Source organism: Rosa rugosa, chromosome 3, assembly GCF_958449725.1.
Source record: "Rosa rugosa chromosome 3, drRosRugo1.1, whole genome shotgun sequence".
NCBI lineage: Eukaryota > Viridiplantae > Streptophyta > Magnoliopsida > Rosales > Rosaceae > Rosa > Rosa rugosa.
The window spans coordinates 36,595,523-36,623,485 of NC_084822.1; the positions used below are offsets into that span (position 1 = coordinate 36,595,523).

A 27,963-nucleotide genomic window follows, 5' to 3' on the forward strand; every position below is an offset into this window, starting at 1 on the left:
AACCCCAGGCAGATATAGGCAGCTTGGTGCGCATAACCAGTGCCCTAGCCACCATCTGTAGCCTTTTGATAGTGGCTTCTGCGAGACCATTTTGTGTATGCACATGGGGTACAGGATGCTCTACATCGATCCCAATAGACATGCAATAATCATCAAATACTTTTGATGTAAACTCTCCAGCGTTATCAAACTTTATAGACTTGATAGGGTGATCAGGGTGGTGAGCTCTTAAGTGTATAATCTGTGCTAGGAGTTTTGCAAATGCAGCATTTCTTATGGACAATAAAGCGACATGTGACCAGCGTGTCGAAGCATCCACCAAAACCATAAAGTACTTGAATGGTCCGCATTCTGGATGGATAGGTCCACAGATATCTTCTATTATCCTTTGTAAGAATGGAATGTTTTGTTTTGTGTCTTTAGCATAGAAAGGTCTCGATCCTGTTTTTGTTAAAGAGCAGGCTTTGCAAACCGAGTGATGTGCCTTTGAAATAGTCAATGAGGCATAATGGGAGGGAGGTAGTGCTTCTGGTACTTCAGAAGGCAATGGCTGCATTTGAGCAGAACTAGGACCGACACCTTGCAGTGTGTCGGATTTTTGTCCCATTTTATTTTTCACTCGAAAGAAGGGATGCCCGTGTGAGTTCTTTAAAATACTGATCATCATGTCACGACAGGGGTGCCCTAGGCGGTCATGCCAAAGCCTGTATGAGTCAGTGTCCCACATTTCATTGTTGGTGGCAGCATAGGATTCAATGATCCAAATCGTAGTGAGGTACAGTCCACTAGATTGACTCATAAGTTTCTCTAAAATGCATTTCCTTCGACATTCATTAGAGGTAATATAAAGGTATTCAGTTCCATTCTCACAGTGTGTTTCTACATGATAACCGTTGGCACAAATATCTTTGAAACTTAACAAGGTTCGATTAGCTCTTGGTGCATATAGAGCATCTGTGACTTTAAATATTGTGCCATTAGGCAGCAAAAATTTGGCAGTTCCTCGCCCTTTTATTACTTGTGATGATCCAATCATCGTAGTCACAGAGAAATTATAGGCTATTAATTCAATGAATAATTGCCTATTCCTTAATATGATGTGGGTAGTCCCACTATCCACTAAGCACTCAAGTTCTCCTCGATTCATTCCTATAAGTAAATATGAGGTATTCATTAAATAATTCGAAAATATATCTCATATTCTTTAGAGTATTTCGATTTTAGTAGAATGATAATCTTTTCATTCTAATAATTTTTTTTCTAGATGTATTGCTTTACATCTTTATAGTGCTATTTCGAACCATGTAAATATGTGTAGTAAATAAATTTGAATAAATTCAGTGCTTTAGAATAAAATTCAAAATTTATTAATAAGCCAACGATAATCAAATCAAGGTCATGTTCAGAAATCTAATTCATCAAACCATTATTGAAATAAACTTCAAGACCAAATAATAGTCTAATTAAAAATGAGGCATTATGCCTTCACAACTGTCTTTGGAAAATAAATAGATAAAGCAGATCAGTCAAAGTCTGAAGCATCCATTAACGGAGCAAGTTCCTTGTTGCCATTGAAGTCTGCAATAGTGAGGTTGACATCTGGGTCATGACCTTCTTCTTCTATATAGTGAGCCTCTTGTTCTTTAGACTCCCTATATCTCTTGTAAGTGGCTGCAACTATGTTGCTTGCTTGGCAGTTCTTGTACCAATGCCCAATGACTCCACACCTATAGCATGGTTCATTGTCAACTCTTTCCTGTTTGACAGAAGGATTCTTAGGTGCCTTTTGCCCCTTGTTTCCAAGACCCCCACGTCCCTTTTCACGTGGTGCATTGTTGCCACGTGGGTAGGGATTAGCATGTCCAAACCCCTTTGCATTGGGGTTCTTTCCACCTTTCATTTTTCCATAATTAGCCTCAGGAATTTTCTTTGTCCCAGTAGGCCTGGCATTGTTGTTCAAGAGAACCTCATTATGCCTCTCAGCCACTTGCAATAGGCTGATCAACTTATTGAAAGTTGTGATTCTTTTGTTGTCATACTCCAGCCTATACTGGTTCGCTAGTATAAGCGCTGAAGTAGGAAAGGTGGAAAGAGTCTTGTAGATCATATCATCTTCTGTGATTTTCCTTTCACAGAAATTGAGACGTGCCTTTAAGCGCAACATGTCCTTGTTGAAGTCATTTACCCTTTTATAGTCAAGCAAGCGGATTCCATTCCACTGAACAGCCAGTTCTGGGAGCAAAGTGTCATGAATGTTCCCAAAACGTCCCTTAAGGGTATCCCACAGTTCTTTGGGTGTCTTCAACTGAAGGTACTCCTAGCGTAGGCTAGGATCAATATGTCGCCTCAAAAACATTAAGGCATTTGCTTTCACCTTGTTAGACGGTCCATCGTCTTTGGGTCAGTGGGAGTTTTGATGGTGGCAGTGTAGTCTTTTGCCACAAAGGCAGTTTCTACATCGGAAACCCAACAGTGGTACTCAAGTCCTTCTGAGTCCAAAATGTCAAATTCAGGTCGAGTTGGATCAGCCATCTACATAAACAAGAGGGAAGATATAAATTACGCAGTCATAAAGACATCCACGTGAATTATTTTCCAAAAATATGAATTAGATTTCAAGACCAAGATTCGTAATGGTCACATTTTTTTTGATGCTATGTGAAAATGCTTTATCACGGTAAGTATGTATTTATAATGTGCATGAATTTTCATTATCATGGCAAAAAGCAATTTTTGTATAGCATTCTAAATAAGGAATAATCATAGCACGTAATAAACAATAAAACATAGCATATAAAAATAAATTACATGGCATGCTCAAATTGCGCAAATATACAACAAAACATTTGCTACTTATAATAATAGCAATAATATATCATGCATAAAAATAAAATATAAACAATAGCATAATATAGGGAAAATCGTCCGTACAGTACCTGATCTTTTCCTCATTCTAAACTTCAGTACCTCACGTTCAGAAAATATCAGAACGATACCTGAGGTTTCTACCCCGACCGAAGATCGGTACCTGGTGCCGTTAGCTCCGTTACAAAAATTGACAACTGGCATATTTTGATCATTAAATGACCAATTTACCCTTTTTTCCATTATTTTTCTCATATAATAAAAAAAAACAATTTTTTTTTTTTTTTTTTTACGGGAATGCCAAAGTGAAAGGGTCAGGAGGGTCGTAGGTGGAAAGGGCTCAAGCGACGGCGGCGGGAAGGTTCAAGTCGTGGTCGGGCACCCGCAATTTCAAGGCGGCGTAGCAACACAACAGCACTCCCACAGAGTCGGTGAGCAATCATCCATTAGCCACCATCACCACAACAGCACTCCAGCAGAGTCGCTCGAGAGGCGGGAGTGGCTGGCTTCGTTAGGAGGCGGCAGAGGAATTGGAAAGCCATCATCCATCAGCCACCACCACCACCACCACATCTACAACCACACAACCCCGTCCCCAAACTTTGTGATTCAAACAACACCTATAGCAAATTTCAACCCAAAGCACCACCAAAGTGGTTAAAGGAAAACAACCTGAGAAGATTTCCATGTCGATCACTTCGATTTCCTGAAACCTAGACAAAGCCAAGTCCTTGAGCAAGTCATTGGGTTTACTCCTTGGCCATTTTTAAAGTAGGGTCCAACTCTGATTCAACGTAGAGGAAGAAGAAAGAGGAGCTACTAGAGAAGATGGTGGAGGAGAGTGAGAGGATGGTGGGTCTGGTGACGGAGCTGGTTCACCGGAAAAACATACCCGGCTGCTGGGGTTGTTGTCGCGGAGGGTGGAGCAGCTGGAGAGGGCTCTCATCAATGAGAGATTGAGGAGGAAGAAGAGCAGACATGCTGTAGATTGCAGGGAAGGGTTCTTCTAGATTCTGAAAAATTGTTTATGGGTTTACATGAGGTAGGTAGAAGATGAGTTCAACATATGTAGGAGATATACAAGCAGTGTCCCAGAAATCCAATAAGACCCATCTCCATTTTATATAAAACCCAGATGAGAATAGAGCTTTATGAGTTTGTAAAGTTCAAATCTTTGCTCTTTTTTTCTTCAAACAAAAGGTGTTGTAAGGAAAGCACTCTGGTTCAATTGGGGCTTGGAGCATAAGTACCATTGTTGCTTAGAATAGGTGCCTGCAAAGCCCATAAACAATGTAAAGAGAATGAAGGAAAATCAGGACCTAACTAGAGAGAGAGAGAGAGAGAGAGAGAGAGAGAGAGAGAGAGAAATGAATTAGATAAAAAAAATAATGGATTAAAATATGAAAAGACGAAAATATCCTTCATCTATCAGTTTTTGTAACAGAGCTAACGGCACCAGGTACTCATCTTCGGTCGGGATCGAAACCTCAGGTTCTGTTCTGATATTTTCTGAACGTGATCAGGTACTGTACGGACGATTTTCCCCATAATATAAGGGCATGCGTAGGCATAATTATATAAGCGTAAAGAAAATTCACAAAACATGCTCAAAATTTCATAAATAATATATATAGCAAAATATATATGGCATGCTCAAAAATAATAAACAATAGCATAATTAAAACATGCTTAAACATTAAAACATAAATAACAAGGCATGCTTAAAATGATTAATATAATCTAACTAAACATGCTCGAAAATTCTAATTATAAACAATTAAATATACCGGAGTATGAAATTAAATAAAAGAGAACATACTTGGTTTCGAGAAAATTAAATAAAATTAACAATCCTAGCGCAAGCGCGTGTTGATGCAGGCGTGCGTAGCGATGTTTTTAGTTGCTGACTTTGGCCGTGATTATTCATCAAGGCCAGCATATAGATTTTCATAATGTTCCCAGGTTGTCCTACATCCTCACTTTGTTCTAGTTATGATTGTTTTCTTTTGCATTTGCCAGGACTTCTCTAGAATGTTTGCCAGGACTTCTCTAGAATGTTCCTAGGTGGTGTGTTTCTTCATTTTTCCATGTACTTGGATGTGGGTTGGCCTTGGCTGTGTCCTCCATCCCTTTGTACTATTTTTTTGAGTTATCAATAAATTTCCGAGAGATGGTGATGAGTTAGTCCTCCTCTCTCGTTATTTAAACAAAAAAATAAAAAATATATATAAAAAAGACATATAAACTTGAAAATGAAATATTTGACCATTCTTTACTTTCGCCAATTTCTTACACACACAACACTAAATTTTATTTGTGAAAACAATTAATCATTGGCATATGCAACTAAACCAAGTCGAGATTATAGAAGTACACTTACTTCCACTTTATTATTTCCCGATATGGCATTATATCAAAGACTCACATATATTCGAGAAGAGCGCCACATAAATTGTAGCTCACTTGACATGATTCACATGTGAGTATAATCACAATTTTATCACCGTCCCATTGTTCATCAAAATGTTTCAAATCTTCATATATGCCTTCTTCTTTTTTTTCAATACTATGCAAGGAGAAAACAACATATCTAAAAAAAGAAGAAAACGAATGAATGTTAAATCCATGCATGCATAAGTTTAAACATGCTGTGCTTCATTCCCTCCGCAAACAGAATCCTTAAAACTCGTACACAGGCTCTAAAAACAGCAACCAGTAAAGACTTGGTCTCTCCCCATAAATTCTACCTCTTGGTTTTTCAGCTTCCCAAATCTCTCCCTACACTCTCTGTTTCTCTCTCTTCTCTACGTGCCCTTTCCTCCAATGTCTCCTCCCATTTCCTCTTCAGCTTGTCTAGGCGTACGAATTCATAGGATACATTAGTGTTTCTTCCCAAACCTATCTGGGTATTCTCCTGTTTGGATCAATATGTATACATGATTACATATAGATTTTAGAAACATAAACAGAAGTATAAATTGATTAATTTTAATTAGCCAAGTAGATTAGATAGCTACGTGAGAAATGGCGTCCTTGAACAACCAGCCATCCAAGAAGGCAATACGCACCCCCGGAGGCTCAGCTGGTAGCTCTCAGGGTAAGGCTAATTCAAGTGGCCAAACTGTGAAATTCGCTAGACGAACTTCGAGCGGAAGGTATGTTAGTCTCTCAAGAGAAGACCTTGACATGTCAGGGGAATTGTCAGGGGACTACATGAACTACACAGTTCATATTCCTCCCACCCCGGATAACCAACCCATGGACACTTCTGTGGCTGTCAAGGCGGAGGAGCAATATGTTTCTAACTCACTCTTCACCGGGGGATTCAACAGCGTGACACGTGCTCATTTGATGGACAAGGTAATTGATTCTGAGGTGACACATCCACAGATGGCCGGAGCCAAAGGTTCGGCGTGCATGATGCCTGCTTGTGACGGTAAGGTGATGAAGGACGAGAGGGGAGTCGATATAACTCCTTGTGATTGCAGGTATGAAGATGAATCTAGACCTACCCTTGACGGGATCATACCATTCTATTAACAATTATGTGCTTAGAACAAATAGCAACTCAAATATGTTGTTTTTTGGTGCGGTATGTATGTAGGTTCAAAATATGCAGAGATTGCTATATGGATGCACAAAAGGATACAAATCTTTGTCCTGGTTGCAAGGAGCCATACCGAATGGGGGACTTAGATGATGATGGACCAGATTATGAGCGTGGAGGAGCATTGCAATTGCCTGGACCAGATGGAAATAGGGATAACATGTCAATGATGAAGAGGAACCAAACAGGTGAATTTGATCACAACAGGTGGTTGTTTGAGACAAGGGGTACCTATGGTGTTGGTAATGCATTTAATCCCCCAGAGGACGGTGGTTATGATGAAGGGTTCGGACCAGGATCAATGGATGCTACCGAAAAGGCTTTTAAGCCGCTAAGTAGGAAGATACCAATTGCAGCAGCCGTTATCAGCCCTTACAGGTGAGAAAGTACTGTTATGAATCCACCAGGCTTTTTGTATGCTTGCATATGCATCCAATACCCAGCATTACTAAGAACAGTCCCTTGTTTTCTTTTGAAATATTTGCAGGTTACTGATCTTTATTCGATTCATAGTGTTGTGTTTCTTCTTGCACTGGAGAGTAGTGCATCCAAACAATGACGCAAGATGGTTGTGGATGATGTCAATTGTTTGTGAGCTGTGGTTTGCCTTCTCCTGGATTTTGGATCAAACTCCAAAGTTCTTCCCTATTAATCGTGCTACAGACCTAGAAGTCCTATATGAAAAGTTTGATATGCCATCTCCTTCCAATCCCACTGGTCGCTCAGACCTCCCCGGCATTGACATGTTTGTCTCTACTGCTGATCCTGACAAGGAGCCACCTCTTACCACTGCTAACACCATTCTTTCAATCTTGGCTGTTGATTACCCGGTGGAGAAGATTGCATGCTACATCTCCGATGACGGAGGTGCTCTTCTTACTTTTGAGGCAATGGCAGAGGCTGCTAGTTTTGCAGATTTGTGGGTGCCATTCTGCAAGAAACACAATATTGAACCAAGAAATCCTGATAGTTACTTCGCCTTAAAAGTTGACCCTACCAAGAACAAGAGCAGGACTGACTTTGTGAAGGATAGAAGGAAGATCAAAAGGGAGTATGATGAGTTCAAGGTAAGGATCAACGGGCTTCCTGACTCTATCAGGAGAAGATCTGATGCCTTCCATGCCAGGGAGGAAATGAAAATGTTAAAGCACATGAGGGAGACCGGTGCTGACCCTTTGGAGCAAGTCAAGGTCCCAAAGGCCACGTGGATGGCTGATGGCACACATTGGCCGGGTACTTGGTCCGTCCCTTCTAGTGACCATGCGAAAGGTGACCATTCAGGAATTCTACAGGTCAGAACCAATGCTAACATTTCTTTCATGCGTGTGTCTGAACGTAGAACAAAAGAATGATAGATTCGTAACACTTGATGAATATGTTGTACAGGTGATGCTCAAGCCTCCTAGCCCTGATCCACTAATGGGAGGGGCAGATGACAAGCTCTTAGATTTCACCGATGTTGATATACGACTCCCAATGTTTGTGTACATGTCAAGAGAGAAGCGGCCAGGCTATGATCACAACAAGAAAGCTGGTGCCATGAATGCCTTGGTACGAACTTCAGCCATCTTGTCCAATGGGCCATTCATCCTCAACCTCGACTGTGACCACTACATCTACAACTGCAAGGCCATCCGAGAAGGAATGTGCTTCATGATGGACCGAGGAGGAGAAGGTATCTGCTACATTCAGTTCCCTCAGAGATTTGAAGGCATTGATCCCTCGGATCGTTATGCCAACCATAACACTGTGTTTTTCGATGGCAATATGCGTGCTCTTGATGGTCTTCAAGGTCCAATGTACGTGGGAACTGGGACAATGTTTAGGCGGTTTGCCCTTTATGGTTTTGACCCTCCAAATCCTGACAAGGTCGCCGCACAGAAGGCGGCAACAGAAGCTACTGGTGACTCAGAGACACAAAAAGAGCCCTTGACGGCACCTCCGGCACAGACCACACAGCCCTTGACAGCTAGTGAACTCGACCCTGATCTTGATACCAATCTGCTGCCTAAGCGTTTTGGAAATTCTACCATGTTAGCTGAATCCATACCTGTTGCTGAGTATCAAGGACGCCCCCTAGCTGATCATCCTGCAGTCAAATTCGGACGCCCTCCTGGTATTCTTAGGGTACCACGTGATCCACTTGATGCTACAACTGTTGCTGAAGCTGTCTCTGCCATTTCTTGCTGGTCAATTAACAACCTATCTTATTGAGAAAAATTTTGTGTAACGTACAACAAAAAACAAATGAACTAATTGGCTGAGTGTGTACTGTGTAGGTACGAGGACAAGACTGAATGGGGAGACCGAGTGGGTTGGATTTATGGATCAGTCACAGAAGATGTTGTGACAGGCTACCGTATGCACAACCGTGGATGGCATTCAGTTTATTGTATCACCAAGCGTGATGCATTCCGGGGTTCAGCTCCGATTAATCTTACTGATCGACTCCACCAAGTGCTTAGGTGGGCAACTGGCTCTGTCGAAATTTTCTTCTCCAGAAACAATGCCATAATTGGTTCCATGAAACTGAAAATACTGCAGCGTCTTGCTTACATTAACGTTGGCGTCTACCCTTTCACCTCTCTCTTTCTCATTTTGTACTGCTTCCTCCCTGCACTCTCACTCTACTCTGGGCAGTTTATCGTGGCTAATGTCAATGTCACCTTCTTAGCCTTTTTGCTAACCATTACATTATGCCTGATAGGGCTGGCCCTGCTAGAGGTGAAGTGGTCTGGCATAGGATTGGAAGAGTGGTGGAGGAATGAACAGTTCTGGCTCATTTCCGGAACCAGCGCTCACCTTGCTGCTGTGGTGCAAGGGATTCTCAAAGTTATTGCAGGAATTGAAATCTCTTTCACACTCACTTCTAAGTCTGCAGGAGATGACAATGATGATGTCTTTGCAGAATTGCACCTTGTTAAGTGGACTTGGTTGATGATTCCCCCAATTGTTATCGCACTCGTCAACATAATTGCCATTTGCATTGCAGTTTCAAGAGAGCTTTATGCTACAAATGCTCAGTGGGCTAAGCTTGTTGGTGGAACTTTCTTCAGTTTATGGGTGTTGGCTCATTTGTATCCTTTTGCAAAGGGTTTGATGGGAAGGAGAGGAAAGACGCCTACAATTGTGTTTGTTTGGGCAGGTCTCATTGCAATTACGCTATCCTTGCTCTGGGCTGCCGTTGCGCCACCACCAGGAGGCGGACAAGCGGCTGGACAATTCCAATTCCCGTAGCCACAATCTGCGAGCCTACTTCACTGAATTCCTTCCCTTAAATGTTGATCAGTATGTATGAATGCATTTTACAATTTTCAAGTCTTTCATCTTTACAAAACACATCGCTTCTTCAACCATACATTGCTGATTCAGAATGTGGATCAATCATAAAGTTTTACTTTTAGGGTTAAGAAAGAAACTGTTGAGCGTTGAGTTAAATTGTACGTCTTTATTGAACGAGCAATGAGTGATGCTGAAGAAAATATTGTAAACTCTTGACATTTTCATTTGTTTTGTAAACATTAATTGCACATTTCTTCTCTTACAAAATCAATCTGCTAATTCTAGCAAAGCATCATAAACTTTATCCATGCATAACAAGTTCAGACTTCAGAGCATGCATCTGATGTCTAATCTTAACTCTTTCGATTCCAGTATTTCCAAATTTATGGCAAGGATGCGAGGACTCAATTACCTGATGTACAGAAAATATATACGTCCGTTGCTTTATCTATATAAATCTTAAGGAGAATAAGAAATGCACTTCCAAAAACAAGAAGAGGTATAACATCAAGGCACAGATAGGGCCAATAATTCATAAAAGCATGATTTGTATAAAATCCATCTCATCCACAATCTGAATAGGAGACAGCTCATTCATAGACAAATCTATATAATTCTCATGATTTAACTATAGCTGCTGCCAAAAAAAAAAAAATTATAGAATGGTGAACAGGGGACATCAACTATATAGGCTTCAGCTCCAAGTGTGAACCAACCAAACTATCTTCTATCTTCTACGTAATTTAGGCTAGGCTTTCTGTACGTGACGGACGGACAGGATATACATCCCTACATTTTAAAAATCTGACTGTTCAAACGGAACCCGCACAAACAACTGGCCATTCAAGGTCACTACAGCAGATGTCTGATGTGGATCAATTCTCGAAGGTAAGCTGACAACCTAGAAGGAAAACCATTATCGTTATTCTACAGCTATAGTTTGATAAAGTGCCACACTGCATGACAAAGTACACATCATGGTATGTTTGAATATAACTACTGGAAATCCAGGCAGCTAACATCTTAGGCTTAGGTCTGCGGCTATAAGAATGATTAGGGAGCAATCAAAGAAAACAACCCACTTTATGGATGCTTTTCTCCATAATTAGTAGTCGATCATTACCTAGAATGCAGCACTATAATCTAAGCAAAAATAAAACTTTGTAACTGTGGGAGTCAAAAATGAAAGAGTACCAAGCACCACACATGAAGCTATATGAGTTTAGGTTATGCAGACCTTCTTAAAGGGTGTGACACCCCAAGGATTGTCCAGTTGCATTGGTTGACCAGAAATAATCAAGCGTCCAATTGGATCAGATTGAACATGCACCTGCATAACCAAAGATCATTGTTAACAAAGACAGATACGGAACTTATGACATATCATAAACATGCATCTCTGGAATAACATATAAACTTATATCTGCAATTAATGCATTTTAAGGGATTCATATACATTCATTTTACAAAGTTATCTGTTAGGGGCCTATAAAATCCCTTTGTAGCCTGGAGAACGAATCTAGAATATGATATTTGAATCAGAATATTAGAGAGAAACTCTCAATCTATCTTCTGTTTTCTTAAATTTTGCTTGAGATTCAAGGTCCTTACAGAGAGGGCTCTCTACGACCCTTGGTTTTTACCAGGCATTGGTTCTCTTGCTTGCTCCCGCTACATTAGGAATATAACAAGCGGAAGCGGGTCACATCTTTGACAAAAAAGTATCCATGGTTGATAAACTACATTCCTACCTTTGATGTCAATTGTTGTTTTAGACATCCTTTGTTATAAGGTAGTAAAATTATCATATGCCTAAATTCGATCTGGGGAAAAACATACCAACTTTAACAACGAAAACAAAGATAATAGTTGAAAAAGAGAAAGAGATACTGTTAATAAACTAGTTTACTAGCTAACCTCCTCACGCAGAAGTCCAGGAACTAGGGCATATACCTCAAAGCAGTCGCTCTGCAGTCAAATTTGAACTTATTCATGAGAAATAATCAAACCAATATCTTCAAGTCCCAAGAGAAAGATGATAGAAACTTACAAATCGTTTCACGTTAATTTTCACCCAATCTGCTGGCGGTCCAATATCGAATACCGTCATATCTAACCTATAAACAAAGAAAAATAAACATTGAGCTCTAACAAGAGAAAAGGTACTTATTAGTTATTATAACTATTACTATTTTGTTGTTATTATATATGAACAAAACCAATGACGCCTGAGGAAAAGTAGTACCGTGGCTTTGTCGCTTTCATGTCAGTAATCTGAGCAGCACAATCCCCAGGAGATAGCTTTTTCCGCTTTAACAAACCTGCGTAGAGAAACCAATTTTCAAAAAAGAGAAGACCAATACTGCAGCTAAATGTGGTCAAAGTATTACACTCATGATACCAGAGCTCTTGAGCTGCTTGTCACTTTTTGGCATAGTACTCAAGTGCTTCTCCTAACATACAAGCAAAAGAAAAAAGGATTACCAGGAAAGGAAAAAGGAAAACAGAATATATAACTATATATATATATATCATCAAAATTCTCCAGGCCTTGGTATTTGCATCACCAACCTCGCCATTTCCAAAAAGGCGTTGAGAGTGCCAACCCTGCATGGCACGAGCTGCAGCATCCCTTAGTGTCCTGCCTGATCCACAAGTTTGACTACCATCAGCCTGCATTATAAATCCAAAGGATCATTTAATCAAAAAAAACAAATAAAAATAAACCGGAGACAATCAGGTACAGTTCCAATAACTAAGTACTACTGATTTAACACTGAGCATTGCTTTAATCATCTTATACACCCTAGTAAATAACAAACATATACACCCTAGAAGGAGCAGAGGCAGAAAAAATTAGCTAACTTTTATTACCCGAATCTCAACTCTAGAAGGTTCAGGAAGAGCAAGCTCACTGCCATGCCATCTATGCTTTTCAAACTCAAGTAATGCCTGAAAAAAAGTGGTAATTGGGACTCAAGATCCATACAGTAAGGCATACAGTAACCAAAACATAATAAATAGAACATAACCTTCTCGTAGAAAATCCGAAAAGTCCAAGAGACAGTAGTACAAGTCCTGTGCAGCATGAGAAATTAGCCATTTGGAATTTAAGTTTATAAAAGAAATCACAGCAGCAAAGGGTGTTGAGGGATTTACCAGCATAAGAGTGAGACTTCTTAAATGATAGAAATTAAGGTTTCTTTATTGGTTACACCACACATTATACTAAATATTCCACATTCTTAATTTACCATGTTTTTAATATAGTCCACTCAAGCTCTTAATATTTCCATAACCTGATAGATGTATACATAATACACAAAATGAAGATGCCTTCATGTCTTATTTACTTCCAGTCAAGGGTCAACACTTGAGATAGCTTAAAAAGAGGCATCAATTAAACAAGATGATATTGCTTACTTTGGGGGATTAAATGATTCTCCAACCTGCCGCCACAACTTGCATGAAGTAACCTACAGATAAACATTAACAGTATTTACAATTTCCGATGAAAAAGGCACTGCACAACATATTAATTTTGGTGTGATTGATATATAGTAAACACGGAATCAATCTACCATAAGAAGAAATCAATATGCATGTGCATCAGCCAGTTTTATCTTCTTCTTCTTTTTTTTGGTCCAACTACATTGATGTAGACAAGCATAGGAAGCAGCTGCCCACATTGCTTGAACAAAGTTTTGAGCTTCAGTATCCTTGATAAAAAGAAAGATGTGAAAAAATGCTAACAATACTTTTTTTTTTTTGGGTCTGATATCCAACGATTCTTACTCAAGGAATTTTGGGACTTAGTTTGAGAACGTTTTATTGAATCATCGTGGTTCGTAAAATTCTGGGAAAACACCAACGACTGCTATCTTAATTATCAAAGAAAAATAGAAAAGCATTATGTATTAGAAATAATAAAGACTTTTTATTCTGTATCTGTATAAATGTATGATGTATCTATATAAAACGATATCAGAAATTTGAGTGGCCGAAGCTGAAGCAGCTACTTTCAAAGTAACCTAAAAATGAAATAGTACTTTGTAGGAATAAAGGATATACAGATCGATATACAAAAGCGCCCAGAATTACGTTTTATACTATCTAACCAGGAATTGAGGGTTTCTTTCTGGAATTTGTGAAATACTATCTAATCTAAATGGACTTTAGCGAGAGACAAGGCGAATGCAATAACAAAGGACAATCAAGATTTAATGAAAACTAGACCGAGGCAAACCTTTTCATAGCCGCCAAGTTTGATCACAGCTCTCCATAACCTTAAGAAGAAACAACAGTGTTACCATAGAGAGAGAGTGTTTTGTAACTAAGAAAATTATGCAAAATCAACAGACTTTATCACAAAAAGTTTACTTGAGCAGATTCAATTCCTCTTTGTAAAACTTTGGCGCTTTGAATTCCAAGTGCTTCTCTTTATAAAAATTCTCCACCTCCTTCATGAATTCAGCTTGCTCCTCTTCAGTCCCCGACTCATCACCCTCTGCACCTGGAGCCAAGAGAAAGGTTCGCTCTGGATCCAAACTCTTCATCCCAACCTCTCGTCCTACATGAAACTTGGATTTTGAATGTTGCTCCTTTATGCCATGATGTAGAGAGAACTTTGTTTTGCTGCTCAACCCACCAGTTACTGCATGTCCTTTCTCATCGTCGTCATCAGACTCAGATTCAGTCTCCATTGATACCTCATTATCTTGAGGCATACCACGCTCTACCTTAAAAACATTATTGGCTTTAACACTGCTAGGTGGTTCATTGGGAGAGCTCTTGGCCTTACTGCTCACCGCATCCACCAGTTTCTCCCTTGCAACCTTAGTATCACGAGGCATATCATGTTCCAACTTACAAACAACCTTATCAGTTTCAGCACTTGCAAGCAGTTCACTGGAGGGGTTAGCCTTGCTGCTCACCCCATCCGTCAGTTTTTCCTTTGCAACATCACCATCACCACACCTATCAGGCTCCACCTGACTGACAACAATATTAGTTTCAGCATTCATATGCGGTTCATTGGAGGGGTTGGCCTTGATGCTCCCCTCATCCTTCAATGCTTTCCCTTCCTCACCATCATTATCTTCCTTTTCAATGTCCATGGTAGTCTGAGCTGTGTGGTGCGAATCTCCATCCCCATTACCAACAAGATTATCAGTCTCAGCACTGGCATCTAATTTGATGGCTTCACTGACCTTAACATCCTTCAGCTCTTCCCCTTTCTCACCATTCTCTTCACTTACATTCTCCGGACAGACCTCACTCTCATGTTGCACATCAGAATCCACATTACCAACAAGATTATCACTTTCAACCTTCAGAGAGACCTCACTCTCACGATGCACATCAGAGTCCACATTACTGACAAGCTTATCACTTTCAACCTTCAAAGACACCTCACTCTCATGATGCACATCAGAATCCACATTACTGACAAGCTTATCACTTTCAACCTTCAAAGACACCTCACTCTCACGATGCACATCAGAATCCACATTACTGACAAGCTTATCACTTCTAGTATCGCCCTGCAGCTCTTTGTTAGTGTCAGTAACAATTTCAGCATCTTCAGCAGTTTTGAGGACAGTGGGAGCCAAAACAACCGGACCCTCGACGTCACCAGGCATTTCAACACCACTGTCACCAATAAGCTTCTGCATCTCCACTATTACACTATCGACCGAGTTGGGTTTCGGTGGTTCTTGACCCCCTTCAAGTTGTGCGTGGTCATGGGTTTCGTTTTCTAGACCCTCCTCCATATTTTTCCCCTCTTCTTTTCCTATTTCCTCCATCTTTTTCTATCTCTTCCTTTCAAAAGAAAAAAAAACTCAGCTTCATTCAGAATTCAAACCTAAAAACACTCTGGAAACGCAGAAATTGAAACAAAAGAAAAAGAGGGAACTTTGTGAAACAATGGGAATTTGGTGGAGAGGGAGGAGGAGGAGCTATTCATAAAGTAAATAAATTTTGAGTAATGGAGAAATTTGAGATAAATAACTGAAGAATAGAGTGGGTTTAGCTTCTGCTTATATCAGAAACAAACAAGAAATACAAATATGAGAGCTGAAAACGACGAGAGAGGGGATTACCCAGTTACCCAAACGGGAGAAGAAGACGGTGAAGCAGTGGTGGAACGGTGGCTGGACCAAGCTCCCTGGTTCTGTGTTCTGTAACTCCGGTCGCTGGTTTTGCCGGGGTAAGTATAAGCGTGCAATGTTTTGATCTCAGGACTATGAGCTGTTTTGTATTTTTGCGATTTTTATCTCCCCTCTTTAACTTCTCACGTGTCAACCACATGTATGCCATTTTCACTTTTTTTTTTCTTTTTTTTCTGTAAATATTTATTAGTCTATCGGAAAAGATTATATCGTATGGATGAGAGTTAAACTTTGAGAAGTGTGAAAATTAAGCAGTCACGACACCATGAGCACAAGAAACATCACTTTCAATATGCTATTAAGAATAACTATTTAATGAAACATTAGATCATGTCCAAGTAGCATCAACTGAAACTACCACAGGTAGTCGAATTGGTAAGAGCTTCCAAGTGTGGTACCCCCACACTCTGATTCCAACTCCGCCTATGCTAATTGGAATTAAATCTAAATTTATTTTTAGTGGCAAGGGAATGAAGCGTTCTGACATTACCCCCAGCAATGATTAGTCTCTAGGCTTAAAAAAAGTTTGAGGATACTGTGTGATCTCGATAAAAAAAAAATAGCATCAATTGATGGCCAACTTGTCACAAATTACCTATGAATGTTAGTTAAATTTTATAGATTTAAATAGAATTTTAATTCCTCATATATAGAAGGCAATCAAAAATTCTTAGGAAAAAAAAATCAATCGTTTCACTCATGTGAAATACATAATGACTTACTGGTGCTTAAATAATAAAACCAATAAAACGCTATCATGGGCAATTTGAGAAGACTTAACATTAACCCACCATCGGGTCGGTTCGAACTATATAAGGGGGTGTTTGTTACATGAGATTAGATGAGATTGAACATCTTTATCTTTTTTTTTTGGAAATTAAAGAACATCTTTATCTAGTATAACACAAGTTATCCCATGTTTGGCAACAACATGGACTCTTTTAAATGAGACTATAGAGTCTCAAAATCTCCTCAACACCGTCTACCACAATGATACTATTGTAGAAGCCTCCTTCTACTCTTCGTTGTTCGTCATTCTCTCATCATTGGTTCTTTAACCATCCGCTTTCTCTCTCTCTCTCTCTCTCCAGTTTCATTTCCGATTGGCCACTGGGCAGACCGCACACCAGAAGAACACCCAACATACAGATGAACACCCAACACTAGGATGACTCTACGTGAGCTAAGCATCCCTCATTTCTTAGTTCTCACTTTCCTCACTAAACCCTAACCCCAAAACCAGAGGCCTCTTCTTCCTCCTCCCTCTATTGCTGCTACATTTTCTAGGCGTTGGATTTAAAACCTCAATGGCACAACACCAGCTGAGACCAGTACTATTCCGACGATTAATCGATGGGCCTTAGAATGTGGGCTGGGAGCACCGAGGAAGACAAAGCTCAGACTCAGACCATTTCCAAGATTATTGCTATCTTGGGGAAGGGTTTTGATGGAGTCAAAGAGACTTTCTTAGCTTCCGGAGCAGAACTTCACCGAGATTTCAGAGAAGGCGAAACTTTTGAAGGATTATGCGTTTCTCTAGGACAATTACTAGTTTGAGAGGCTGAAAAAGCTCAGGATTGAAGAGAGGTGGGCAATGATAGTCCTGTCAGCACTAAACATGAGTCAAGTATTAGTATAGCATAAGCCAAGCTAGAGGAGTCCAGGACTCTTACAGAAATTAAGGTGGGCAATGGCAGTCCTGTGAAACAAATTTGATCTAAGAGAATTAGTTTAGTGAACAAAATGCCCACCTCGGATCGAGGCTGCCACTTGTCTTAGAGAGTGGGAATATCTTGCTGGTTTCTGAAATTCAACATCGGAAAAGCCTAATAGACACTAGATTGGATTAGGTGGACCTCATAAGTGATAAATCTGACCCTGTAAGTCCAACGTTGTAGAATGACAACCGATGAAGGAAACCTATCCCCAGCTATGCAAATCAAAAATTTGTTATTGTCGCCACCAAAAGATGGTACCAATTTAAACAAGAGACACTAAATGATAGAGAAAAGTAAGGTATTCCCTGCATCATCACAAGTTAACTATAAAACCCTATCATGGGCAATCGTCTAAGTGATATTTTTGAAAACACGGGTCATAACTCAATGATCACTTGTGATTTTTTTTTTTCCTGTTCTGTGAGCCAAACTCAGTGATCATTGAGTTATGACCCATGATCACCGGTGATTTTTTTCTGTGTTTGACTAGTTGATCGTTATATTGCGTAAACTCATATGAACCGATAGTTTGTTCCTCTTACTTAATCAAGTAATCTAACGGTTTATAGGCCAATTCAATAGGAACAAACGAACGGTTCATATGAGTTTACGCAAAGTAATGGTCAACTAGTCGATCAGAACTCCCAGAGCTGGGTTACACTAGAATACGAAGAAGTCTACCCACCCTTCTCAAGCTCCCGTCCCTCTTTCGCTTCATCATCACTCTCACTCTTCCCAATTTTTTTTTTTTTACATTTTTTTTTTACAACTTCCTTCAATTCAATCCATTTGGAATTCAAAACCTCCCCCCCCAAATTCAACCTACCTCACTCAAAATTGCACCAGATTCTAGGGTTTCTCTGCTCCTGAAAACCCTAATAAAAACCCTCCCCTTTTTGCCTCTGCACTCCTATTGGCTTGTGCTGAAGATCCACCAGAGCTTGACCCAAGGGGATGAGAGTCTGAGGCTCTTTGTGAACGTGAAAGGGTCAGTCTTTTTTGCCCTTGCTTTTTTTTTTTCTTCTGAATTTTACTTTGTGTTGCTTTGTTTCCCGCTAAGACTGTAGAGAATATACATGTTTGTGTTAACACAGAATCACTAAATTGTGAGGCTTTGGGGCTTGAGGGAGTTCAATTGTGAATTGGAGAATTGGGATTGATCTGAAACTGTTAACAATTTGACATGGATAATGAGATGATTGAATTCGATATCGGGTTAGGAGGCCGGGAGGGGGATGATGATTTTGTCGAAATTGAGCACCCGGTCGAAGATGAAGAGATGGTTGATAGCCCTCTACTTGGCAGTGCTAGTGGCAGTGCCAATGGCGTCGGGTTTAGTGGAGGGAGTGGTGAAATTTACCTTCCTGAGGGGGACCTCTTGGACCTTGAACCGTATGATGGCATGGAGTTTGAGTCTGAAGAGGCTGCCAAGGCATTCTACAATTCATATGCCCGCCGTGTTGGGTTTAGTACTCGTGTCAGCTCCTCGCGTCGTTCCAGGCGCGATGGAGCCATCATACAGAGGCAATTTGTTTGTGCGAAAGAGGGTTTTCGGAATTTGAATGAGAAGCGCACCAAGGATAGAGAGATCAAGCGCCCGCGGACTGTCACTAGAGTAGGATGCAAAGCGTCCTTGTCTGTAAAGATGCAAGATTCGGGGAAATGGGTTGTGTCTGGATTTGTTAAAGAGCATAATCATGAGTTGGTTCCCCCTGATCAGGTGCATTGCCTTCGGTCGCACAGGCAGATATCTGGTCCTGCTAAGACCTTGATTGATACATTGCAGGCAGCTGGAATGGGTCCCAGAAGGATCATGTCAGCACTGATTAAAGAATATGGTGGAATAAGCAGAGTTGGATTTACAGAGGTTGACTGTAGGAATTACATGAGGAATAATCGCCAGAGGAGCTTGGATGGGGATATTCAGATGCTATTGGATTATTTGAGACAAATGCAAGCAGATAACCAGAACTTCTTCTATGCTGTTCAGGGCGATGAGGATCAGGCCATGGGCAATGTCATCTGGGCTGATCCAAAGGCAAGGACGAACTACAATTACTTTGGTGATACTGTTACTTTTGATACTACCTACAGGTCGAACAGGTACCGTTTGCCCTTTGCACCTATCACAGGGATAAACCACCACGGGCAGCCTGTATTGTTTGGTTGTGCTTTTCTGATAAATGAGTCTGAAGCATCATTTGTTTGGCTGTTTAAAACATGGCTTATGGCAATGTCAGGCCGCCCTCCGTTGTCAATTACCACTGACCATGATCCTGTGATACAGTCAGCTATCATGCAGGTCTTCCCACAGACCCGTCACCGATTCTGCAAATGGCACATTTTCAAAAAATGCCAGGAGAAACTATCCCATGTGTTTCTTCAACATCCAAGTTTTGAAGCAGACTTTCACAAATGTGTCAATTTGACTGAGTCAATAGAAGAATTTGAGTCTTGCTGGTTGTCTCTTGTTGATAGATACGATCTCAGGGATCATGAATGGCTTCAAACAGTATACTCTGCTCGCAGGCAGTGGGTCCCTGTCTATCTGCGTGACACCTTTTTTGCAGAAATGTCCATAACCCAGAGAAGTGATAGTATGAACTCATATTTTGATGGTTATGTGAATGCTTCAACGAATCTGAGTCAGTTCTTTAAGCTCTATGAGAAAGCTCTGGAGAGTCGCAATGAGAAGGAAGTGAAAGCAGATTTTGACACTATGAACACTTCCCCAGTTCTGAAGACCCCATCTCCAATGGAAAAGCAAGCCTCTGAGTTTTATACAAAAAAAATATTTATGAGGTTTCAAGAGGAGCTAGTTGGGACATTAACTTTCACAGCATCCAAGGGCGATGATGATGGGGAGATCATCTCATATCAAGTAGCAAAGTTTGGGGAGGACCATAAAGCATATTATGTTAAACTAAATGTTCTGGACATGATGGCAAGTTGTAGTTGCCAGATGTTTGAGTTTTCAGGTCTTCTTTGCAGACATGTATTAGCAGTCTTTCGAGTGACCAATGTGCTAACTCTGCCATCTCATTACATATTGAAACGATGGACAAGAAATGCCAAGAGCAGCGTTATGTTAGAAGAACGTTCTAGTGATGTATATACCAATTATCTAGAATCTCATACTGTTAGATACAATACTTTACGCCATGAGGCCTTTAAATTTGTAGATGGAGCAAAGTCCTCAGAAACTTACGACCTTGCCCTGGATGCTTTAAAAGAAGCTGCAAAAAAAGTAGCTCATGCAATTAAGAATGATGGGAGAAATGTCATGGTGAACGGGCATATCAGGGGAAACTTGGCTGGTGGTGGAAGTCGGGCCAATTATACCATTGGGGATCATGATGGGAGTTCTGGCCAGAATTTGTCTGAGGTCAGTCATTTCCCCATATTTATGTCATTTGATTACTGGTCTCCTTATACTCTTAGTAGTTAATGCACTCATTCGTTGCCTATTCTTTACTAATAATTTGTCTAACGGGATGCTTCTTTGACTATGTGCTTGTAGTATACAGTTAAGCGTATTGTAATTATGATTTGCAACATTTTGCAGGATGATATGGACAAAAAAATTCGGGAACTTACATATGAGCTGGAGTGTGCTAATCGAAAGTGTGAAGTTTATCGGGCTAACCTACTTTCACTTTTGAAAGACATTGAGGATCATAAGTTGCAATTGTCAATTAAAGTGGAAAACATTAAGATTAGCATGAAAGACGGCTTTTAAAGGTGCAATACAGTCACACACATGTACTTATCTTTTATTTGGTTGCTTTTAAGCCAGTGTATCAATGCTTTTAGGATAAGGCTGTTCCTTCACTAATGGAGGAAATTCAAATTCTGGGAAAATTGTGTTGTGTTTCCAGTGTATTCAACTTTTGTAGATGCATATGTTATGAAGTCGTGTTTGTTGGATCGGACAAACTATGCAGATAGTTGGCCCTTGTACCTGGTACACTGATAGGCATTATCCCAGTTTCCAATCTCATAAGATCACTTTGAAAGTAACTCTCATATCAAAAGGAAATTCTCACTTATGTGGGAAATTAGCAGGGTCCATGACTCCATGTTCTCGCATGTAAATGTTTTACTGAAAAACTCATCATAGTTCCTTGTTTTGTTTTCATTATAACAATTTATCTTCAAACATGGTTCTATATTATTTCTGACATTGGTATGGGTTGTGATCTCCTAGTCTGGAATGGTAACCTTGCAGGAGAAGAAACGTCATTGTCTGGGTGGTTACAGATGAAGATAAATGAGTGCTTGCTACTGTTAATCAAGGTATGCATGAGATAGTGCGAAGGATACCACACACATCCCTAATCGAGCTGAGACGTGTGACTTTGCCCTCAAGGGTAGTTGGCAAAGCTCTCAGTTGGACTGAATGTTATATTCTTTTGAGGCTCTGTTGGGGGTGAGTTGTAATGTAGAATTCATGTAGTACACTGTAGGATCTAATTTTCTGAGGTAAAATTCAACTGTAGTAGCAAACACATGATTCCTGTGGTATGCCAGTTTCGACAATTAATCATAATAGAGTTTTTTTTTGCCATGATTAGATCCAGTTAGTTGTCAATCGTTGATGTATGTGTGGATAGTTGTCAATCAATTGGTATGGAATGCATGGTGGATTGTTAACTGTTTATTGATATGGATCGATATTGGTGCCTGATACTTTGGGGTACTGGATATTTACTCTTCTTAATGATTACCAACTCGTGGGATTTGAATCATATGTTGCCCCTATCATGGAAATTCATCTATCCTTGAGGTTGATTCTCATGCACATTTTCATTCTGAGCTGCAAATGGTTTGACCATTATCTTTAGCAATAGATTTCAAATATGTTTCTGTACTTGTAATTGCATAGTCAAGAACGTAAATGCCTCGGTACATGTTGGAAGCGAATAACAAAATATAGGTGAGAACAAAAATCTGGAGAGCTAGGTCAAAGGTTCTAGGTAACCCATTCCTGAATTGACTTCCAAGATGTTACACTTCCTCCAATGTTAAAAGAGTTTGGTGTTGATCCTATTTTGGCTATCCAAATGTCATTCAGTGTCATCGCAATATGTCACCACCTATTGGTTGAAGACAACCTCGAAGTTGACAATTCTTGAAGAAGAACCGAGCATTGGATGCTTGAAAAAGCTAATGCCTTGTCGAATGAGGCTCGGTCACAAACCCAAAGGTGTCGTGTTGCCGTCAAGTAGGGTGCTAAACATGGTCACCATCCTGGTTACAAAATTCTAGAAATAAGGCTCGTCGCCATAAATTAAGAGCGAAAACTCTCGTATATAGTTGTGAATCATAATTCTTATTTCATAATTACGTTCTATCGAGATATATCAAACTTAATTTAAAAAAATATATATATATATAAAACATTCAGTATACAACCACTAGTGATAGTGGGGTGGTAGAAGGTCCCAGTCTGGAACCCTCAGGTCTGGCTTTCGAATTCCCATGAGGCTTTGGTGGCCAGCTAATAGGTGTTTATTGCCCCGTGACGTTCGGAAGAGATTAGTCCGGCTCTGCTAGGATACCCCCTGAAGGATGTGTGTGTTGCTAACTTTCTAACGCTAACCTCCCCCAATCAAAAAAAACATTCAGTATACAAAATTTAATCATAATTCAGATAAAATGGATATGAAATGAGAGAGAGAAAAAAAATTAGGATGGAGATGTGAAACGTAATTTGGTAGTTTTAAAAACCCTATTCCCACTTTTAAGACTGGAACCAGTCTCTAAAGACGTTTCTCTTTCGAAATCAAAAGGCTTTGAGAAGCACCTTGCTGTGGTTATCACTGTCTGAAAAGGTACAAATTCGCCGGAGGGAGACCACAATTGCGTGTCGCCGAATTTGATTACGATCTCCGGTGAGTCCCTCTTCCTTTCTTTTCTTAGTTTCCGCCCAATTCAACTGCTCTATTTCGTCCCCATTACATTAATTTTACTTCAATTCATTCATCTCTTTCATGCTTCTTTGCGTTTTTGGTTGACGAAACACCCAGTTTGATTCAGGCTTTGAGCTGCCTAATTACCCCCTTACCCAATTCCCTTAGCATTAGACCTAGCTTTCCCTCTCTTTCGTCTCCACTCCACCTTCAACTTCAGTCTCAAACAGACCCAAAACACCTTTTAGGATTTGCTATATTTCTCTGCAACTTGTGAGTTTGTTTTCTTTGCACATTTTTTTTTAATATTTTTTTTTATGGCAATGTTTTTTTTTCTGGGTTCTCATATTATGTCTATTAATTGAGTTTACTGCTGTGTTGATGTTATGGTTTTTAAGTGGTTTGAGGGTTGGAGATTTCTGTAAAAAAGTAAGTAATTAGCTTAAATTAACAATATTCGGACAAAGTTTTGTTGGTTTGATAATGTCACCACTACTGGGCATTCATAATTGAAACGCTAGTGTAGTTTTTCGGGGGTTGTTAGAATTGCATGCTAGTGAGGCCTTTTTACATGCAATAGATAATATACACTGGATCGATGGAAATTTTCTGGCATAATAATGCAGCAGATTTTCTTGTAGGAGTTTTATTTGGGTGGGATGTTAGGATGAGCATGGTCAGGATAATGAGGACAATGATGAGCTTATAGTTTTAGTGGAAGTGCAATGATGATATGATGAGTTAGTTTGAGTTTGAGTTACCTTCTGTGTCTGATAAAACACTTTGGAGGGGCTGTTGCTAACTGTGTTTTTTATTGTTGGCTATAGTTGAATTTTGAGGTTAGATGAGTGGCGGCAGACAGAGGACCCTCGGGGGTGGGGGTCAGCATGTGTTGGACTATCTGAAAAGAATGCAGGCAGAGAATCCTGCTTTCTTTTATGCTGTTCAGAGTGACAGTGATCACTCTAGTGGAAACATATTTTGGGCAGATGCAACTGCAAGGATGAACTATAATTACTTTAAAGATGCTGTTATATTTGACACCACGTACAGGACAAATCACTATAGGGTACCATTTGCCTCATTCATTGGGATTAATCATCATGGGCAGCCGGTGTTGTTTGGATGTGCATTGATCCTCAATGAGTCTGAGTCCTCATTTATATGGCTATTCCAAACTTGGCTTCAAGCAATGTCTGGACGCTACCCTGTCTCTATCACCACTGATCCAGATAGGCTCATACAAGTTGCTGTTGCACAAGTTCTTCCTCACACCCGACATCGTTTCTGCAAGAGCACCATATTTAGAGAAACGAAAGAGAAACTTGGTGGTCTATATACTTCTCATTCGACCTTTGAAACAGAATTTAAGAAATGCATTAATGAAAGCGAGACAAGTGATGGTTTTGAGTCACATTGGCATTCACTGCTTCAAAGATACTACATCATGGATAATGAATGGCTTCAGTCAATGTACAATGCCAGGCAACAATGGGTCCCAGTTTACATGAGAGACACCTTTTTCGGAGATTTTGCTGTAAATGAGGGAAGTGGAAGTTTAACTTTGTTTTTTGATGGGTTTGTGACTGAAGCCACGACCATACAGATTTTGCTTAAACAGTATGAGAAGGCTGTAGTTAGTTGGCATGAAAAGGAATTAAAAGCAGATTTTGACACCACTAATACTATGCCCATTCTGAAGACACCATCCCCTATGGAAAAACAAGCTGCAAACCTCTATACTAGGAGAATGTTCAAGAAATTCCAGGAGGAGTTGGTTGAGACTCTTGCAAATCCTGCAACGAAAATTGATGACACAGGAACTGTTGCCACCTATCGAGTGGCTAAATTTGGGGAAGACCACAAAGCACATGCTGTTAATTTCAATTCTTCTGAGGCGAAAGCTAGTTGTAGCTGTCAAATGTTTGAATATTCGGGAATAATCTGTAGGCACATATTAGCAGTTTTTAGAGCAAAGAATGTTCTTACACTTCCTTCTCCATATATTTTGAAACGATGGACAAGAAATGCCAAGAGTGGAGCTGTGCTGGATGAACGTTCTTCTGATTCACCAAGCAATTCTAGAGAATCTGTAACAGTTAGGTATAATAATCTACGTCAGGAAGCAATTAAATATGTCGAAGAGGGAGCGAAATCTATCCACATTTACAATGTGGCGATGAAAGCTCTTCAGGAGGCTGCTAAGAAAGTTGCTTCTATGAAGAATCAAGGTTCCAGAGCCATGCATGGTAGTTCCCTGGCCAATGGAGGTAGCCAAGAAATGCATGCAACTGAAGAAAATCAAACGGCAGTATTTCAATCTGCGGTAAGTTTCTCCCATCTCAGAATCTGTTTAACTGCTTCTACTATCACTATTAACATTTCATCATGGATTCATTGTCATTATGTCATCTAGAACATAGGTTATTCAAAAGTAAAAGAATCTTGTCTCGGTTTTTGTGAATCTGGAAAGATGGATTTAGTCTTTCAGTTAATTGTTATTTGGTGGCTTAAATATGTGCTGGTATTGAATCATAAAAACTAAGAGATAAAATATCTCCTATGTTCCATGGTCACAAAAGTGGTTATTCAGAAATTCGGCTCTTGTCTGTGCCAAACCCATGTAAGTTTTGATGTTTAGATAAAGTAATCATAAGTACAGAATGCTGATCAGTACAGGTTTTTAGTGGTACTTGTACTTTCAATAACCATGATATAATACGCCATTCTTTTTGTTAACTCATCTATATTCCACAGGATGAGAAGGAGAAGAAAATTCATGAATTGTCTGCTGAATTGGACAGCACCAATCAACGATGTGAAGTTTATCGAGCAAATCTGCTTGCTGTTCTGCGAGATATGGAAGAGCAAAAGTTGAAGCTTTCAGTTAAGGTGCAAAGTGCAAGGCTAAGTCTGAAGGAGTGACTGCACTTGTGGGAGAAAACCCTACCATTCTGTGTCCCAATCTCCTGACATGCAGGAAGAGTCATTGGCATCTTCATTTCTCCTTCAGGCATGCAAGGGGCTACCCGTGTGGAAAGGGTGGTGGGTCAAAGGATGGGGTTCGCTGGAAAGACAATGTTTGTATTTTAGACATGTTTTTTTTTTTCTTCCTCTTGCACCTTTATAATTGTATGACAATTGGTGTATTGAGATCCTGTTGGATGGCTCATGTAAGGACCTGCCAGCAGTCCAATTTGGTGTATAATATCTGTTTCAGGTGCAATTAGGCTGCTGAAAGGTGCAATTTTTAGGTTTTAGGCTATTAGCAATGGGATTGTAAAGTATGGACTATGGAGTTGTCTTCCGGTGCTAATTGCCTTCTTGGGAGTATGCAATGACAAACTCTTTCGTAATTCTGAATCTTTTCTACCGTACAATTCTCATATCCACTTTAAATCTGCTAGTTGAGTTAGTTCATTTATACTGTTGTTAGTTGATGCCTCCAAGGAAAAAAAAAAATTCAAACACTCAGCTGTAGAGGGTAGAACCGTAGAACAAGCAAAGAGACAAAGTAAAGGAACAAGAAAGGGGAACAAAGAGAATAAAGAATCAAATAACAAAAGTGAAAGGTAGATTTGTTTGGTTCACATAGAATTTGCGTATAGAGTACTGCTTTTAGTTGGCAAGTGGCAACCCCTTTAGTCGACTGCTTCCCAGTTAAGCCTTCAACTAAAGAAACACTCAACTGTCGTATCACTTCTTTAATCTGTAAAGTAGCTCTAGTGTTTACGAGCATTTATTTACGCTTTCAGACATGGCTTCGAATCCCTTAAGGCTACGGTTTGGCACTTCGCAGCTTGAAATTACACCAAGAAGTTAACAGGACCCCTAGCTTTATTTGGAAATCACAGTGGTCATGAGTCATGACATCTGTGAAGTTGCCGTACTGAAACTATCCCATTTCTTCTTCTTTTGCTTGTCTTTACAAAATAAAGAACCTTCGAGATAGTTCATTCTACTACTTTAGCAAGCGTTGAACTGTTCCTTTATTTATCAAGAGGATGAGAATAAAATCCAAATCATCCCAGTCATTCCACCTGTTGGGGTCAGATAAATTTTAGGGAGTTGCAGTCTTTTTGTTCTTTTGTAGATTCTGAAGAAAGAGAGCAAAGCCAAAATTAACTAAAGAAGAAGACTAAGAAGTGGCTACCTAACATTCCGTGAAGCTCTACAATTAGTAGATCTGCAGGAAAAACTATTCCCAAGCATCTGATTCTTCATCAAGGACCAGTTTATACTTTATATATCCTAATCTCATCATATTTAGAGCTAAAGCTCACTTAATCATAATATTGTTGCAGTGTTCTCCTAATGTTTTCAGTGCTGATATTGTACTTATGTCAAAATGAAGGTGCTTTGGAGTTTAGAAAGATTGCTGAGTTAATTACTTTCAGGATTAGGAA

General features: G+C 39.8%; 4 protein-coding genes across 8 annotated transcripts; 3 read left to right on the top strand and 1 right to left on the bottom strand.

Annotated features, from left to right (window-relative positions):
- Positions 1–5,638: 5,638 nt before the first annotated feature.
- Positions 5,639–10,025, top strand: LOC133735552 (cellulose synthase-like protein D4). Of its 2 annotated transcripts, XM_062162956.1 has the most exons (6): positions 5,639–6,353; positions 6,470–6,850; positions 6,960–7,764; positions 7,859–8,661; positions 8,752–8,937; positions 9,180–9,390. In XM_062162956.1, exons 1-6 carry the CDS (start codon positions 5,890–5,892, stop codon positions 9,238–9,240), a joined length of 2,700 nt encoding a protein of 899 aa, XP_062018940.1. In that variant the 5' UTR covers positions 5,639–5,889; the 3' UTR covers positions 9,241–9,390. The 2 variants fall into 2 exon arrangements, with proteins under 2 accessions (XP_062018940.1, XP_062018939.1); XM_062162955.1 differs by having other exon boundaries at positions 8,752–10,025.
- Positions 9,901–16,000, bottom strand: LOC133735553 (AT-rich interactive domain-containing protein 5-like). Of its 3 annotated transcripts, none has more exons than XM_062162958.1 (13): positions 15,859–16,000; positions 14,135–15,573; positions 14,001–14,040; positions 13,178–13,230; positions 12,787–12,832; positions 12,629–12,706; positions 12,326–12,427; positions 12,156–12,207; positions 12,000–12,075; positions 11,805–11,871; positions 11,672–11,722; positions 10,992–11,084; positions 9,901–10,166 (listed from the first exon to the last, which is right to left on the bottom strand). In XM_062162958.1, exons 2-13 carry the CDS (start codon positions 15,559–15,561, stop codon positions 10,056–10,058), a joined length of 2,196 nt encoding a protein of 731 aa, XP_062018942.1. In that variant the 5' UTR covers positions 15,562–15,573; positions 15,859–16,000; the 3' UTR covers positions 9,901–10,055. The 3 variants fall into 3 exon arrangements, with proteins under 3 accessions (XP_062018942.1, XP_062018941.1, XP_062018943.1); XM_062162957.1 differs by having other exon boundaries at positions 14,135–15,577; XM_062162959.1 differs by lacking the exon at positions 9,901–10,166 and adding an exon at positions 10,285–10,655 and having other exon boundaries at positions 14,135–15,577.
- A 2,377-nt stretch (positions 16,001–18,377) lies between these two features.
- Positions 18,378–22,194, top strand: LOC133736921 (protein FAR1-RELATED SEQUENCE 5). Of its 2 annotated transcripts, none has more exons than XM_062164537.1 (4): positions 18,378–18,633; positions 18,740–21,030; positions 21,211–21,386; positions 21,853–22,194. In XM_062164537.1, exons 2-3 carry the CDS (start codon positions 18,829–18,831, stop codon positions 21,382–21,384), a joined length of 2,376 nt encoding a protein of 791 aa, XP_062020521.1. In that variant the 5' UTR covers positions 18,378–18,633; positions 18,740–18,828; the 3' UTR covers positions 21,385–21,386; positions 21,853–22,194. The 2 variants fall into 2 exon arrangements, with proteins under 2 accessions (XP_062020521.1, XP_062020520.1); XM_062164536.1 differs by having other exon boundaries at positions 18,379–18,633; positions 21,874–22,194.
- Positions 22,195–23,381: 1,187 nt separating this feature from the next.
- Positions 23,382–26,921, top strand: LOC133739250 (protein FAR1-RELATED SEQUENCE 9). Its single transcript, XM_062166996.1, has 3 exons — positions 23,382–23,539; positions 24,385–25,883; positions 26,315–26,921. Exons 2-3 carry the CDS (start codon positions 24,402–24,404, stop codon positions 26,480–26,482), a joined length of 1,650 nt encoding a protein of 549 aa, XP_062022980.1. The 5' UTR covers positions 23,382–23,539; positions 24,385–24,401; the 3' UTR covers positions 26,483–26,921.
- Positions 26,922–27,963: the final 1,042 nt, after the last annotated feature.

Coding starts and splice junctions, on each gene's coding strand:
- LOC133735552 (XM_062162955.1), top strand. CDS start 5,890: ATGGCGTCCTTGAACAACCAGCCATCCAAGAAGGCAATACGCACCCCC. Junction 6,851..6,959: donor GCCGTTATCAGCCCTTACAG/GTGAGAAAGTAC, acceptor AAATATTTGCAG/GTTACTGATCTTTATTCGAT. Junction 7,765..7,858: donor ACCATTCAGGAATTCTACAG/GTCAGAACCAAT, acceptor TATGTTGTACAG/GTGATGCTCAAGCCTCCTAG.
- LOC133735553 (XM_062162958.1), bottom strand. CDS start 15,561: ATGGAGGAAATAGGAAAAGAAGAGGGGAAAAATATGGAGGAGGGTCTA. Junction 12,707..12,786: donor TTCGGATTTTCTACGAGAAG/GTTATGTTCTAT, acceptor ACTTTTTTTCAG/GCATTACTTGAGTTTGAAAA. Junction 12,428..12,628: donor CTTCTAGAGTTGAGATTCGG/GTAATAAAAGTT, acceptor TTTATAATGCAG/GCTGATGGTAGTCAAACTTG.
- LOC133736921 (XM_062164537.1), top strand. CDS start 18,829: ATGGATAATGAGATGATTGAATTCGATATCGGGTTAGGAGGCCGGGAG. Junction 21,031..21,210: donor CTGGCCAGAATTTGTCTGAG/GTCAGTCATTTC, acceptor AACATTTTGCAG/GATGATATGGACAAAAAAAT.
- LOC133739250 (XM_062166996.1), top strand. CDS start 24,402: ATGAGTGGCGGCAGACAGAGGACCCTCGGGGGTGGGGGTCAGCATGTG. Junction 25,884..26,314: donor CGGCAGTATTTCAATCTGCG/GTAAGTTTCTCC, acceptor TATATTCCACAG/GATGAGAAGGAGAAGAAAAT.